Source organism: Bubalus bubalis, chromosome X, assembly GCF_019923935.1.
Source record: "Bubalus bubalis isolate 160015118507 breed Murrah chromosome X, NDDB_SH_1, whole genome shotgun sequence".
Taxonomy (NCBI): Eukaryota; Metazoa; Chordata; class Mammalia; order Artiodactyla; family Bovidae; genus Bubalus; species Bubalus bubalis.
Genome location: NC_059181.1, coordinates 74,740,987 through 74,757,563, shown reverse-complemented (window position 1 = coordinate 74,757,563; position 16,577 = coordinate 74,740,987). Strand labels below are relative to the sequence as shown.

The following is a 16,577-nucleotide window of genomic DNA, read 5'->3' as shown; positions in this document are numbered from 1 at the left end:
ATACATGTGTTCCCCATCCTGAACCCTCCTCCTTCCTCCCTCCCCATACCATCCCTCTGGGTCGTCCCAGTGCACCAGCCCCAGGCATCCAGTATCGTGCATCGAACCTGGACTGGCAACTCGTTTCATACATGATATTTTACATGTTTCAATGCCATTCTCCCAAATCTTCCTACCCTCTCCCTCTCCCACAGAGTCCATAAGACTGTTCTATACATCAGTGTCTCTTTTGCTGTCTCGTACACAGGGTTATTGTTACCATCTTTCTAAATTCCATATATGTGTGTTAGTATACTGTATTGGTGTTTTTCTTTCTGGCTTACTTCACTCTGTATAATAGGCTCCAGTTTCATCCACCTCATTAGAACTGATTCAAATGTATTCTTTTTAATGGCTGAGTAATACTCCATTGTGTATATGTACCATGGCTTTCTTATCCATTCATCTGCTGATGGACATCTAAGTTGCTTCCACGTCCTGGCTATTATAAACAGTGCTGCGATGAACATTGGGGTACTCGTGTCTCTTTCCCTTCTGGTTTCCTCAGTGTGTATGCGCAGCAGTGGGATTGCTGGATCATAAGGCAGTTCTATTTCCAGTTTTTTTAAGGAATCTCCTCACTGTTCTCCATAGTGGCTGTACTAGTTTGCATTCCCACCAACAGTGTAAGAGGGTTCCCTTTTTTCCACACCCTTTCCAGCATTTATTACTTGTAGACTTTTGGATCGCAGCCATTCTGACTTGTGTGAAATGAAGCAACTGACAAACAACTAATCTCGAGAACATACAAGCAACTCCGACAGCTCAACTCCAGAAAAATAAATGACCCAATCAAAAAATGGGCCAAAGAACTAAATAGACATTTCTCCAAAGAAGACATACAGATGGCTAACAAACACATGAAAAGATGTTCAACATCACTCATTATCAGAGAAATGCAAATCAAAACCACTATGAGAACTAATGTTTTTGAACGGTGCTGTTGGAAAAGACTCTTGAGAGTCCCTTGGACTGCAAGGAGATCCAACCAGTCCATTCTAAAGGAGATCAGCCCTGGGATTTCTTTGGAAGGAATGATGCTAAAGCTGAAACTCCAGTACTTTGGCCACCTCATGCAAAGAGCTGACTCATTGGAAAAGACTCTGATGCTGGGAGGCACTGGGGGCAGGAGGAAAAGTGGATGACACAGGATGAGATGGCTGGATGGCATCACTACTCGAAGGACATGAGTTTGAGTGAACTCCGGGAGTTGGTGATGAACAGCGAAGCCTGGTGTGCTGCAATTCATGGGGTCACAAAGAGTCAGACACGACTGAGCAACTGAACTGAACTGAAATGAATATTAAAAAGAATACAGTATATGTGAAATATTTTATTTTAGAAAACAAAATCTTGGGAGGCCACTTACCACATCTATCATATCAGATTCCATTTCATGGCTGAGATCAGACTACAAGAAAAATAAATCAAAAGTTAGTGTATAACTATGAACATAAAATCTGTTATTTATTAATTTTTGAGGGCATGGAATAAATATTAAATAGTCATAATGCTAGTGTGTTTCAAATGATATATTCATTTCCAGGATATAAAAAGGCATCCTCCAAAATCCTAGGGACTTGCACCAATCTGAGAGGTATCTGTCTTGCAACAGATGAATTTTATCTATTTATGTTTATTGTGATGTGATACATTTTGACCTATTCTACCATTTTATCTTTCATATACCACACATTTTTATTGGCCCATTTATTTCATCTTCCCTGCTCTCTATTAAAACATGTTTTCTTCATTTTCTTTGTTTCCTACTCTACTGGTCAAGACATTATACCTTTTATATGTCCCTCTAACCTAAATATTTTAATATGCATAACAATCTGTTTAATCAAAATCTATATCCTCCTTGGATAAATACAATAGCCTTAAACCTCTTATATTGCAATCTCTTCAATCTTTTTTGTTATCACTGTCCAAGTTTTAATTTCCATTTCTTCTTCAAATGACAAATGACAAGTTTCACTTAATTGTCAAAACTTTTAAAGATAAATGACATATTTAATGGTTTTCCTGACCACCACAGTTTCTTTTAAGAAATTTATTTATTTTACAACAAATGACATACAATTGCATCAGTATCATCAATATATACTAGATGTTGTTTTTTCTTATGTATATACCTCTATAATCACAAAATGAGTAAGAATACAGTAACTTTCTAGCAACTTATAAGGTATTCTCATGTCCCTTCCTAGTCTATACCACAAGTAGTAAACAATATTCTATCTCAAAGTCAATTATTTTCTCTTTGAACCTTATACAAATGAAAACATACTTTTATATAAAAAACAAAGCTTTTGTCTGAGGCTTTTGTTTTTTCCAGTCAGGGCTTCTCAGTTGGCACCAGAGGTAAAAAACCTGCCTGCCAATGCGGGAGACATAAGAAAGGCAGGTTTGATCCCTGGGTTCGGAAGATCCCCTGGAGTAGGGAAATGCAATCCACTCCAGTATTGCTTGGAGAATCCCCATGGAGGCTCAAAGAGTTCGACAGCTAAAGCATTGTAGCACACAGGCATGCTTACTATCTCTAAGAGTCATTCAGGTTGTTGAACACTGCTTAGCCTCAGTTTTACATGAGGCATTTTTCCTTATTTTCACAATTTTAATCTCTGTTTCTTCATATATAAAGTATAACTCATAAATATACTTCAGTTCACTACAGTTGCTCAGCCATGTCGTACTCTTTATGACCCTATGAATTGCAGCATGCCAGGCCTCCTTGTCCATCACCAACTCCCAGAGTTAACACAAATTCATGTCCATTGAATTGGTGTTGCCATCCAGTCATCCCATCCTCTGTCGTCCCCTTTACTTCTTGTCCCCAATCCCTCCCAGCCTCAGAGTCTTTTCCATGAGTCAACTCTTCGCATGAGGTGGCCAAAGTACTGGAGTTTCAGCTTTAGCATCATTCCTGCCAAAGAACACCAAGGGCTGATCTCCTTTAGAATGGACTGGTTGAAACTCCTTGCAGTCCATGGGACTCGCAAGTGTCTTCTCCAACATGACAGTTCAAAAGCATCAATTCCATGGTGCTCAGCTTTCTTCACAGTCCAACTCTCACATACATACATGACCACAGGAAAAACCATAGCCTTGATTAGACGGACCTTTGTTGGCAAAGTAATGTCTCTGCTTTAGTCATAACTTTCCTTCCAAGGAGTAAGCATCTTTTAATTTCATGGCTGAAATCACCATCTGCAGTGAATTTGGAGCCAAAAAAAATAATATATGACACTGTTTCCACTATTTCACCATCTATTTCCCATGAAGTGATGGGACCAGATGCCATGATCTTCGTTTTCTGAATGTTGAGCTTTAAGCCAATTTTTTCACTCTCCTCTTTCACTTTCATCAAGAGACTTTTTAGTTCCTCTTCACTTTCTGCCATAAGGATGGTTTCATCTGCATATCTGAGGTTACTGATATTTCTCCCAGCAATCTTGATTCCAGCTTGTGCTTCTTCCAGTCCAGCATTTCTCATGATGTACTCTGCATATAAGTTAAAAAAGCAGGGTGACAATATACAGCATTGATGCACTCCTTTTCCTATTTGGAACCAGTCTGTTGTTCCATGTCCAGTTCTAACTGTTGCTTCCTGACCTGCATATAGGTTTCTCAAGAGGCAGGTCAGGTGGTCTGGTATTCCCATCTCTTTCAGAATATTCCACAGTTTATTGTGATCCACACAGTCAAAGGCTTTGGCATAGTCAATAAAGCAGAAATAGATGTTTTTCTGGACTCTCTTGCTTTTTCTATGATCCAGCGGATGTTGGCAATTTGATCTCTGGTTCCTCTGCCTTTTCTAAAACCAGCTTGAATATCTGGAAGTTGACGGTTCACGTATTGCTGAAGCCTGGCTTGGAGAATTTTGAGCATTACTTTACTAGCGTGTGAGATGAGTGCAATTGTGTGGTAGTTTGAGCGTTCTTTGGCATTGCCTTTCTTTGGGATTGGAATGAAAACTGACCTTTTCCAGTCATGTGGCCACTGCTGAGTTTTCCAAATTGGCTGGTGCCGGGAGCCGGCGAGAGACATTCCACTCGTGACAAAGGTCATGAGGAAGGGGGCTCGGCATACGCAAAGGCGGGATCGAGCCTCGGGAGTGCCCCCGGATATTCTCGAGCATCTACCCCCCAAAAAACCAGAGTCTGCCTACTTTATTGCTTTGTGCTCTCACCTCTGACTTTACTGGGGGCTGTCCCCCACCACCATCTCACTCTCTCTGTCAAAGAGTTAACTTACAGCTCCAATTAATAAAGTTCCTGGGCAATTAGGAGTGTTTAAATCCAAACCCCTCAGATGGCTCTCTAACTCGCCTGACAAGTTTACCCGGACACCTACAGCTATGCATACGATTGTTTACAGTCTCCCAGCCTCCAGAGGCACGGGAAGCTTAAGATATTCAAATAGCTTAGAGCCTCTCAGAGAATTAGAAACTGTCAGAATAAAGCTAGTAAAAGATTTCATTGATGAGCCAATGTTTGTTGCCAAGTTTTCACATCCCCTGAATTGTATCCTTGAATGTGCATTAATTAATATAGTTGGTATGTAGAAAAAATAAGTAGTGGCCTGGTGTTAGTAACTTTAGACCCTTAAGGTAGTAAATTCTTTCCTTTGTAAACCCATTACACATCCACCCTATAGGAACGTAATCTTATCTTCGGAAGATGGTGCCAAACCTTAAAATAATTACTCTTAGAGAAAATAAGTCTTTGTTGATAAGTGCTTGTCAAGAGTCATAAAATGTTAATAGGCCTCTGGCCAGAAGATGATGTAAATCACCTAAACCATTTGTATACGATAAATCTGCAGGAAAGAAACCCTGGTTTTTGATAAGCATCAAAGACTGCTGATTTTGCATCCCCTATTATCCTCTATGTGTAACTTAGGGTATAAAAGCCCCTGTTGAAAATAAAGCTATGGGCCTTGCTCACCAACGCTTGGTCTCCCCATGTCATTCTTCCCTTTAACTTCCAGCTGAGTGTCCATCTGGAGCGTGGATGTCCTCTGCGACCATTTATTTGCCTGGGCTTCTAAGACCCACTCGAGAAGGTGTCTAAGGTGGGGCACCTTCCGCTATTCGAGAGGGCGCCTGCGGCCTCCGTGGTCAGAGCTAACCTGGTGTCACGGGTTATATTGATTTTCTGCGTAAACCAAGCCACTCAGCTTCTTTTCTCCACTGAATTTTCCTACTGAGCTATCCTCATTCTATTCCTCTTTATTATCTCTAATTAACATTTGAATAGGTCGCCTAGCCGTCTCTCCTTCGAATACCCTGGATCAGCTGGGGCTGGACCCCGGCAGGCTGGCATATTGAGTGCAGCACTTTCACAGCATCATCTTTCAGGATTTGAAATAGCTCAACTGGAATTCCATAACCTCCACTAGGTTTTTTTCGTAGTGATGCTTTCTAAGGCACACTTGACTTCACATTCCAGGATGTCTGGCTCTAGGTGAGTGATCACATCATCGTCATTATCTTGGTCGTGAAGATCTTTTTTGTACAGTTCTTCTGTGTATTGTTGCCACCTCTTCTTAATATCTTCTGTTTCTGTTAGGTCCGTACCATTTCTGTCTTTTATCGAGCCCATCTTTGCATGAAATGTTCCCTAAGTATCTCTAATTTTCTTGAAGAGATCTTTACTTTTTCCCATTCTTTTGTTTTCCACTATTTCTTTGCATTGATCACTGAGGAAGGTTTTCTCATCTTTCTTGCTATTCTTTGGAACTCTGCATTCAGATGTTTATATCTTTCTTTTTCTCCTTTGCTTTTCACTTCTCTTCTTTTCACAGCTATTTGTAAGGCCTCCTCAGATAGCCATTTTGCTTTTTTGCATTTCTTTTCCATGGGGATGGTCTTGATCCGCCTCCTGTACAATGTCACGAACCTCTGTCCATAGGTCATCAGGCACTCGTTCTATCAGATCTAGTCCCTTAAATCTATTTCTCACTTCCACATTATAATCATAAGGGATTTGATTTAGGTCATACCTGAATGGTCTAGTGGTTTTCCCTACTTTCTTAAATTTAAGTCTGAATTTGGCAATAAGGAGTTCATGATCCGAGCCAACATCAGCTCCTGGTCTTGTTTTTGTTGACTGTATAGAGCTTCTCCAGCTTTGGCTGCAAAGAATATAATCAGTCTGATTTTGGTGTTGATCATCTGGTGATGTCCATGTATAGAGTCTTCTCTTGTCTTGTTGGAAGAGGGTGTTTGCTATGACCAGTGCATTTTCTTGGCAAAACTCTATTATCCTTTTCCCTGCTTCGTTCCATATTCCAAGGCCAAATTTGCCTGTTACTCCAGGTGTTTCTTGACTTCCTACTTTTGCATTCCAGTCCCCTATTGCCGGGAGCTGGCCTGAGGAACTCCACTCATGGCAAATGTCATGAGGGAGGAGCTCAGCATACACAAAGGCGGGATCAAGCCTCAGCAGTCCCCCTGTGAATTCTCGAGCATCTACCCCCAAAACCAGAGTCTGCCTACTTTCTGCTTTGTGCTCTTACCTACACCTCTTACTTTACAGGGGGCTGTCCCCCACTACCTCTCTATGAAAAGCGAATTAACTTACAGCTCCAGTTAATAATTCCTGAGTGTGACAGTGTTTCAACCTACAAATTCCTTTGGAAATCCTCTAGCTTGCCTGAATAGGTTTTTCCGGCCACATGTGATTGATTGTTCAGAGCCTCCCAACTGTGAGAGGCAGGAGATGTTCTAAACTGTCTAAATACAGATTCCTTTGAGCAGTTAAAAGATTGATTCGGAATTGTATTGGTGAAGGGTTGTTCACTTGTTGGGCCAATGTTTGCTGCTAAGTCTCCATATCCCTTACCTACTGTGTCCTTGGCAGTGTATTGATTGATATAATGGGTGTATAGAAATGTAAGTAGTAGCCTCAATGTTTGTAACCTTGGACACTTGAGTTAATTATTTTCTTGATTGAGCCCACCTCACCTTTGCCCTATAGGAATGCAACTTTATCCAGTGCTTTTTGGAGGCTGGCGCCTGACTTTAGAATAATCACCCTTACAGAAAAATAAGTTTCTTAAAATGTTAACAGGCCTCCTGGCCAGAAGATGATGTAAATCACCTAAACTTTTGCATATGATAAGTTTGAAAGCCTGGCTTCGATTAGGATCAGGAACTGCTGTCCTTGCATGACTCTACCTCTTCCCTCATGATCCTCTATGCACAACTTAAGGTATAAAACTACTTTGGAAAATAAAGTATGTCCTTTTGTTGACCAAAATTTGGTCTCCCCATGTCGTTCTTTCTTTCTCCTTCTGGCTGAATTTTTCCTCTGAGGTGGGGAAGCTCGTCAAGCCTACTAATTTTGCCTGGGCGTCTAAGATCTGACCGGGGAGGCCTTAGTGTCTCCCCTCCTTCGGGAGAATGGGAGGATGCCTGAGGCCTTCGTAGGTGACGTAAATTCCCTGCTTTGGAATTTTATTCAGCCTCTTTTCTTTACTGAATTTCTTCACTGAGCTATCCTTATTTCACCACTCTTTATAGCTTTATTTAACGTTTAATTAAGCAGTTGTGGGATAAGGCGAAGGTGGTATGATTTGAGAGAATAGCGTTGAAACATGTATATTACCATATGTGAAATAGATCACTAGTACAGGTTCAATGCATGAGGCATGCTACTCAGGGCCAGTGTACTGGGATGACCCTGAGGGATGGGAATGGGGCGGGGGGTGGTTCAGCATGGGGGCACATATACACCCATGGCTGATTCATGTCAGTGTATGGCAAAAACAACTACAATATTGTAAAGTAATTAGTGTCCAATTAAAATAAATAAATTTACCAAAAAAAGTGTGTAAATAATTCCAGACTAAAAACTTTGATTAATTGTTGTACTACAGATTATGTATCCAATTTATTTCAATCCACATTAAATTAGTAACTTCACCAGTTCTTAATTCCTAGAATTTTACAAACGGTTTAAAACATTGCTCTTACTTTTTTTTTTTTTTACTTTTATCTATGTCATACACTTTATAAAACGTTAATATTGCTATTAGTATACAGAAGTAATATTCATTTATATTTCACCCACATATTTTCTATTTCTGGAATCCTTCATTCCTTTGTTCACTTTCATACTTCTAGGATAATTTTCTTTCAGGTAAAATAACTCCCTTTATTGTAGTGGAAGTCTCCTGTGACAAATAATTTTAGCATTTGTTTCTGTTCAAACCTCTTAATTTTGCCTTAATTTTTATAGGATATTTACATGTATTCATTTTTGCTTTCAATGATGAAAAATACATGTTGGCAGGAATTCTCCCCATTCATTACCTTTAAAGATATCACAAAATTATCTTCTGAACAGAGTGACCAACCATCCAGGTTTGCCTAGAACTCTTTCAATTTTATCATTGACAATCTTCATGGAAAAATCTCAGTTCAGAAGAAATGGCTTGTTATCCTACTGTTGGCTTCCATTGCTTCTGCTGAAAATTCAGCCATCAGTTTTACTGTGACTCCATTGAAGATTTCTTATTTCTCTTACGCAAAGTTTTAATTTTTTTTCTGTCTTTGATATTTTAACAACAAAATGATTTTAGTTAGTTGTGTGTATATGAAGTTTTGTTTATATCCTTTCTGAACTTCTTTAATGTGTGGATTTATGCATTTCACCTCACTTGAAAAAATATTCTTCTCCGTTATTTTTTTAAATATTGCTTCTGTCCCATTCTCTCTATCCTTTCTTTTTGGATTACCGATTCTATGCATGTTGGAACATTTCAGCAAGTCATACATGCTATGTTCTCATTTTTTCAATCTTTTTTTTTTTTTTCCCTCTCAGTGCTTTAGTTTAGATATTTTAAAAATGACTTATCTTCAAATTCACATATACTGCTTGTTGAACCTATCTACCCAAATAGTTCTTAATTTCAGATGTGATCTATTATTGTTCTAGAGTGTACAACTACTTTTATACATTTTAAATTACTTTTGGAATTATCTGTCTTTTCATCCATTTTATCCATTGTTTTTCTCTATTATATATATATATATATATATATATATATATATATATACACACACACACACACATATATACATACATATATATATATATATAATCAAAATCAGATTGATTATATTCTTTGCAGCCAAAGATAGAGAAGCTCTATACAGTCAGCAAAAACAAGACCAGGAGCTGACTGTGGCTCAGATCATGAACTCATTGCCAAATTCAGACTTAAACTGAAGAAAGTAGGGGAAACCACTAGACCATTCAGGTATGACCTAAATCAAATCCTTTATGATTATACAGTGGAAATGAGAAATAGATTTAAGGGTCTAGATCTGATAGAGTGCTTGATGAACTATGGAATGAGGTTCGTGACACTGTACAGGAGACAGGGATCAAGACCATTCCCATAGAAAAGAAATGCAAAAAAGCAAAATGGCTGTCTGGGGAGGCCTTACAAATAGCTGTGAAAAGAAGACAAGTGAAAAGCAAAGGAGAAAAGGAAAGATATAAACATCTGAATGCAGAGTTCCAAAGAATACCAAGAAGAGATAAGAAAGCCTTCTTCAGCAATCAATGCAAAGAAATAGAAGTAAACAACAGAATGGGAAAGACTAGAGATCTCTTCAAGAAAATCAGAGATACCAAAGGAACATTTCATGCAAAGATGAGCTCGATAAAGGACAGAAACGGTATGGACCTAACAGAAGCAGAAGATATTAAGGAGAGATGGCAAGAATACACAGAAGAACTGTATAAAAAAGATCTTTACAACCCAGATAATCATGATTGTGTGATCACTGCCCTAGAGCCAGACATCCTGGAATGTGAAGTCAAGCGGGCCTTAGAAAGCATCACTACGAACAAAGAGAGTGGAGGTGATGAAATTCTAGTGGAGCTATTCCAAATCCTGAAAGATGATGCTGTGAAAGTGCTGCACTCAATATGCCAGCAAATTCGGAAAACTCAGCAGTGGCCACAGGACTGGAAAAGGTCAGTTTTCATTCCAACCCCAAAGAAAGGCAATGCCAAAGAATGCTCAAACTATCACACAATTGCACTCATCTCACACGCTAGTAAAGTAATTCTCAAAATTCTCCAAGCCAGGCTTCAGCAATATGTGAACCGTGAACTTCCTGATGTTCAAGCTGGTTTTAGAAAAGGCAGAGGAAACAGAGATCAAATTGCCAACACCCACTGGATCATAGAAAAAGCAAGAGAGTTCCAGAAAAACATCTATTTCTGCTTTATTGACTATGCCAAAGCCTTTGACTGTGTGGATCACAATAAATTGTGGAAAATTATGAAAGAGATGGGAATACCAGAACACCTGATCTGCCTCTTGAGAAATCTGTATGCAGGTCAGGAAGCAACAGTTAGAACTGGACATGGAACAACAGACTGGTTCCAAATAGGAAAAGGAGTTCGTCAAGGCTGTATATTGTCACCCTTTATTTAACTTATATGCAAAGTACATCATGAGAAACTTTGGACTGGAAGAAACACAAACTGGAATAAAGATTGCGGGGAGAGATATCAATAACCTCAGATATGCAGATGACACCACCCTTATGGCAGAAAGTGAAGAGGAACTCAAAAGCCTCTTGATGAAAGTGAAAGTGGAGAGTGAAAAAGTTGGCTTAAAGCTCAATATTCCGAAAACGAACATCATGGCATCCGGTCCCACCACTGCATGGGAAATAGATGGGGAAACAGTGGAAACAGTGTCAGACTGTATTTTTCTGGGCTCCAAAATCACTACAGATGGTGACTGCTGCCATGAAATTAAAAGACACTTACTCCTTGGAAGGAAAGTTATGACCAACCTAGATAGCATATTCAAAAGCAGAGACATTACTTTGCCAACAAAGGTTCATCTAGTCAAGGCTATGGTTTTTCCTGTGGTCATGTATGGATGTGAGAGTTGGACTGTGAAGAAGGCTGAATGCCAAAGAATTGATGCTTTTGAACTGTGGTGTTGCAGAAGACTCTTGAGAGTCCCTTCGACTGCAAGGTGATCCAACCAGTCCATTCTGAAGGAGATCAGCCCTGGGATTTCTTTGGAAGGAATGATGCTGAAGCTGAAACTCCAGTACTTTGGCCACCTCATGCGAAGACTCATGACTCATTGGCAAAGACTCTGATGCTGGGAGGAATTGGGGGCAGGAGGAGAAGGGGATGACAGAGGATGAGATGGCTGGATGGCATCACTGATGGACGTGAGTCTCAGTGAACTCGGGGAGTTGGTGATGGACAGGGAGGCCTGGTGTGCTGCGATTCATGGGGTCGCAAAGAGTCGGACATGACTGAGTGACTGATCTGATCTGATATATAAATATATATATTCATCACCTAGGGCTACTATAACAACTTCTATAGACTATGGGGCTCAAAAACAAGCATTCATTTTTCATAGTTCAGGAGGCTGGGAAGTTTATGATCAAGATGCTAATTATTTCTATTATTGGTGAGCACCCTCTTCCTAGTTTGTAAATGGTATTTTATTTTTCTGTCATCATATGGAAGAATCAGAGAGTGAGTGAGAAAGCACTCCGATGTCTTCCCCTCAAAAAGTCATAATCACAGTGCCCTCATGAACCCTTGTAAACTAAATTACTTTCCAAAGATCTCATTTGCAAACACCACCGCATTAGGTGCTAGGACTTCAAGATATGGATTTGGGGGAACATAAAAATTAAGTGCATGTTACTTCAACATAATAATCACAACTTTTTTGAAACTGTTTTCTGCTAACACCATTATCTGGATAATTTCTGGTATATATTGCTTTACATACTTATTAATCATTAATCATTTTCTCTTATCTTTGCATGTCTAGTAACTTTTACTGTATTTTGTGGATAATACACCACAGAGGGTCTGTATTATGTTATTTCCTCTAAAGTATAATAAATACTGTTGTGGCAGACAGTTAAATTGAATCACCTTGATCCTACTGAGACTCGACTTTTGGCTTTATTAAGATAGTTCTTCTGGAGCATTGTCCTTAATCATAGATTAAGACCTTTCTGAGATCTTAACTGAAGGGTGTGAGTATTAAAACACATCTTTTAATCCTGGTTTTCTCTAGATTCAAGCATCTATATTCCAAGGACTGTTCAGTTTCTGAAGTATCTACTTAGCATTCTAGCTTCCCAGAAGCTATTTTTGATACAGATGGAGAAGCACTATACAGTTAGTAAAAACAAGACCTGGATCTGACTGTGGCTCAGATCATGAGCTCCTTATTGCAAAATTCAAGCTTAAATCAGAGAATGTAGGGATAACCACTAGGTCATTCAGGTATGACTTAATAAAATCCCTTATTATTATACAGTGAAGGTGACCAATAGATGCAAGGAATTAGATCTGGTAGACAGAGTACCTGAAGAACTATGGACAGAGGTTTGTAACACTGTTCAGGAAGCATTGACCCAAACCATCCCCAAGAGAAAGAAATGTAAGAATTAAGAAGGCAAAGTGCTTATCTGAAGAGGCTTTACAAGTAGTTGAAGAAAGAATAGAAGTAAAATGCCAGGGAGAAAGGGAATGATATGCCCCAATGAATGCAGACTCCAGACAATAGCAAGGAGACATAATAAGGCCTTCCAAAGTGGACAATGCAAAGTAGAGGAAAGCAATAGAATGGTAAAACAAGATCACTTCAAGAAAATTGGAAATATCAAGGGAACATTTTACGCAAGAATGGGCATAATAAAGGACAGAAGCACTAAGAGGCTAACAGAAGCAGAAGAAATTAAGAATAGGTGGTAAGAATACACAGAAGAACTATACAAAAAAAGGTCTTAATGACCCAGATAACCACGATACGGAAGTCATTTACCTAAAGCTAGACATCCTGGAGTGTGAAGTCAAGTGGACCTTAGGAAGCATTGCTAGGAACAAAGCTAGTGGAGGTGACAGAATTTCAGCTGAGCTATTAAAATCCTAGAAGATGATGCTGTTACTGTGTTACACACACTATGTCTGCTGCTGCTGCTGCTGCTGCTGCTGCTGCTGCTGCGTCACTTCAATCGTGTCCGCCTTTGCGCAACCCCATAGACGGCAGCCCACCAGGCTCCCCTGTCCCTGGGATTCTCCAGGCAGGAACACTGGAGTGAGTTGCCATTTCCTTCTCCAATGCATGAAAGTGAAAAGTGAAAGTGAAGACGCTCAGTCATGTCCGACCCTTAGGGACCCCATGGACTGCAGCCTACCAGGCTCCTCCATCCATGAGATTTTCCAGGCAAGAGTACTGGAGTGGGTTGCCATTGCCTTCTCCGAATATGTGTGCAAATTTGCAAAACTTAGTGGCCACAGGACCAGAAAATATCATCTTTCATTTCAACCCCAAAGAAGTACAATGCCAAAGAGTGTTAAAATACTGTTTCATTTCACGTACTGTTTTCATTTCACATACTCAAAATCCTTCAAGCTAGGCTTTAGCAGTCATGGACTGAGAACTTCCAGATGTACAAGCTGGGTTTCAAAGAGGCAAAGGAACCAGAGATCAACATTCGCTGGATCATGGAAAACCAAGGGAGTTCCAGAAAAAACATCTGCTTTATTGATTATGCTAAAGCCTTCAACTTTGTGGATCACAACAAACTGTGGAAAATACTTAAACAGATGGGAGTACCAGATCACTTTACCTGTCTTCTGAGAAACATATATATGGATCAAGAAGCAACAGTCTGAACCAGACATGGAACAAATGACTGTTTCAAAATTGGGAAAGTAATAGGACAAGGCTGTATATTGTCACTCTACTTATTTAACTTCTTTTTTAATTTAATTAATTAATTTTCAATTTAAGGATAATTGCTTTACAGAATTCTGTTGTTTTCTGTCAAACCTCAACATGAATCAAGAGTATATCATGTGAAATACTGAGCTGGATGAATCATAAGCTGGAATCAGGGTTGCCTGGAGAAATATCAACAACCTTAGATATGCAGATGATACCAGTCTTATAGAAGAAAGTGAGGAGAAACCACAGTGTTTTGATGAGGGTGAAAGAGGAAAATGAAAAAGCTGGCTTTAAATTCAATATTAATTTTTTTTAAAAAAATAAAAAAACTGTGATCATGGCATTCAGTTCCATCACTTCATGGCAAATAGAATGGGGAAAAGTAGAAGCAGTGATAGATTTTATGGTCTTGGTCTCCAAAATCACTGCAGGCAGAGACTGCAGCAATGAAATTAAAAGACGCTTGCTCTTTGGAAGGAAAGCTACGACACTCAGCATATTAAAAAGCAGAGACGTCACTTTGCTGACAAAGGTCTCTATAGTCAGAGCTAAGGTTTATCCAGTAAGTCATGTATAAACGTGACACTTGGACCATAAAGGAGGCTGAGTGCCAAGGAATGTCAATTGTGGTGCTAGAGTTGACTCTTGAGAGTCCCTTGGACTGCGAGGAGTGCAAAATAGTCAATCCTAAACGAAATCAACTCTGAATATTCATTGAAAGTACTGATGCGAAAGCTCCAATAATTTGGCCACCTGATGCAAAGAGCCGACTCATTAGAAAACACCCTGATGCTGGGAAAGATAGATTGCAAAAGGAGAGGGGGATGACAGAGGATGAGATGTTTAGATAGCATCACTGACATAATGGGCACAAATGTGAACCACCTCTGGGAGATAGTGGACAGAGGAGCCTGCCATGCTGCAGTCTACAGGATCACAAAAAGTCAAGACAGGATTTAGTGAGTGAACAACAACAACAAAGTATACACATCAATTAATGGTATTTGAGGTATGTCCATGAAAATAGATTATGAACATATTCACTTAGTTTCATAGTCAAATGTGCAATAAATAATTCTTCACTTTATTTCTGAGGAAAAAGTGACCTTAAAGCTATTGGAATATGAAATGCCAATTTTGTAGCAGTGGAAGGAGAACAACAACCTTTAAATGAGGGAGTACAAAAAAGGAAGAGATATTAAGAATCTTTGCTTTCATGATCATACCTTATGAAAACACCCTGTTGTGGATTTCCAAAGTTTTTCAGCATCCTTAAATCTAACTGATATTTCTCACATTTTGAGAGTTTCCTTAAAGAGTGGCTTCACTTTTGTCTCTGCAAGGATACAACACAATTTGCTGTTTATGGATGTGTTTTGTGTTAATTTCTCAAGTTTCTGTTCTCCCACCACACTAGTGATATAGTTTTGATAGTACATATGAACAAGGTACAGGCTTAGATTCATAAATTTTTATGAGTGTTTTCCCACTAATGTCCCAAAAGGGATCAAAAGTTTCTCTGCTTCCCTGCTGCTTTCCAGGGAAGATGGTTAACATATTTTTCAGGCTAATTACGTGAACATGGAAGTATTTTGAGGTTTGACAACTTGCATAGGGATTTCTTTTTTAGATCCCCAATAAAGGTTTCATATTTTCTATAACTCTCTATATTTAAAACCTATATTAATCCATATATCTGTCTATACCTATATTTAAAACTCTGTACTAATTGCCTAAGTTATACATCTAATACATGTGGTCCATTACACATTTAAATAATTTCTACTATTCTCATTTTGAGTTCACTATTTGTAAATGGCATATATGATTTATTTCCTCATTTTGAGTGCAGATATATAAGTTTTGATATATTTTATCTGGAATTTCTATGTGTATGGATAGAATGGAATATGTTCAGTACTAGCTCAGGCTACCATATTAAATAGAAGTCTCTATGTGTGCTATTAAACATTGAATACACTATTTATTAAAATAAATAATTTTGCTTACATTACTTGTCATACTAAATGTTTTATGAAACTCTAGACATTTCAATTCATAAAAGCTGATCCAGAAGGATGTTTTTAATAATAAGTATTAAGTACAGAAAATATCTTTCATGGTATATGCCACCCGATGCAAAGAGCTGATTCACTGGAAAAAATCCTGATGCTGGGAAAAATTGAAGGCAAAAAGAGAAGGGGGTAGCAGAGGATGATATGGTTAGATAGCATTACTGACTAAGTGGACATTAATTTCAGTAAACTCCAGGAGACAGCAGAGATAGAGGAGCCACGCTTGTACAGTTCATGGAGTGGTAAAGATTCAGAAACGTCTTAGCAACTAAACAACAACAATACAAAGCACAATGTCAGAATAGACAGGTCCAGGATTCTGTCTTCCAAAAGAAGCATGTAAAATGTGCAGAAATTGTGAAAACCAATTTTTTCAGATATATGAAAGCAATTAAATGTTTAAAACAACTCGACAAATGTTGAATAAATATAAAGGCAATTTTCAACTTATAAAAAATGTGTCAGTTTTAATATATATTGTCCCACTGCTCCCTTAGTTTAGCAGCAGGCTTAAATACAGTAATCTGTGTTCCCAATATGAGATCCTGGAACCTAGTTTCAGAGGGAACAGAACAGATTCTAATCACAGACTACTTTGTATATCTCTTCTAAAATGTATGGAGTCTACCTGAAGAACTAATGGAAGTTATTCATCTCCAATTAGAAAACTTAGAACTGATTCAGGTTGGAAAAGTGTCAGGCATTGCT

At 38.8% G+C, this 16,577-nt stretch overlaps 1 protein-coding gene across 10 annotated transcripts in view; it reads right to left on the bottom strand.

Moving 5' to 3' along the window:
- Positions 1–16,577, bottom strand: part of LOC102398822 — a 472,058-nt gene that overhangs the window by 302,631 nt on the left and 152,850 nt on the right. For 9 of the 10 annotated variants that reach the window (XM_044936730.2, XM_025276189.3, XM_025276191.3 and 6 more), the window contains one exon: positions 1,409–1,450. The exons of the other annotated variant lie outside the window; for it this stretch is intronic. In XM_044936730.2, the coding sequence (XP_044792665.1) occupies positions 1,409–1,450 (42 nt within the window). The remainder of the gene's footprint in view (positions 1–1,408; positions 1,451–16,577) is intronic. 10 annotated transcript variants of the gene reach the window in all.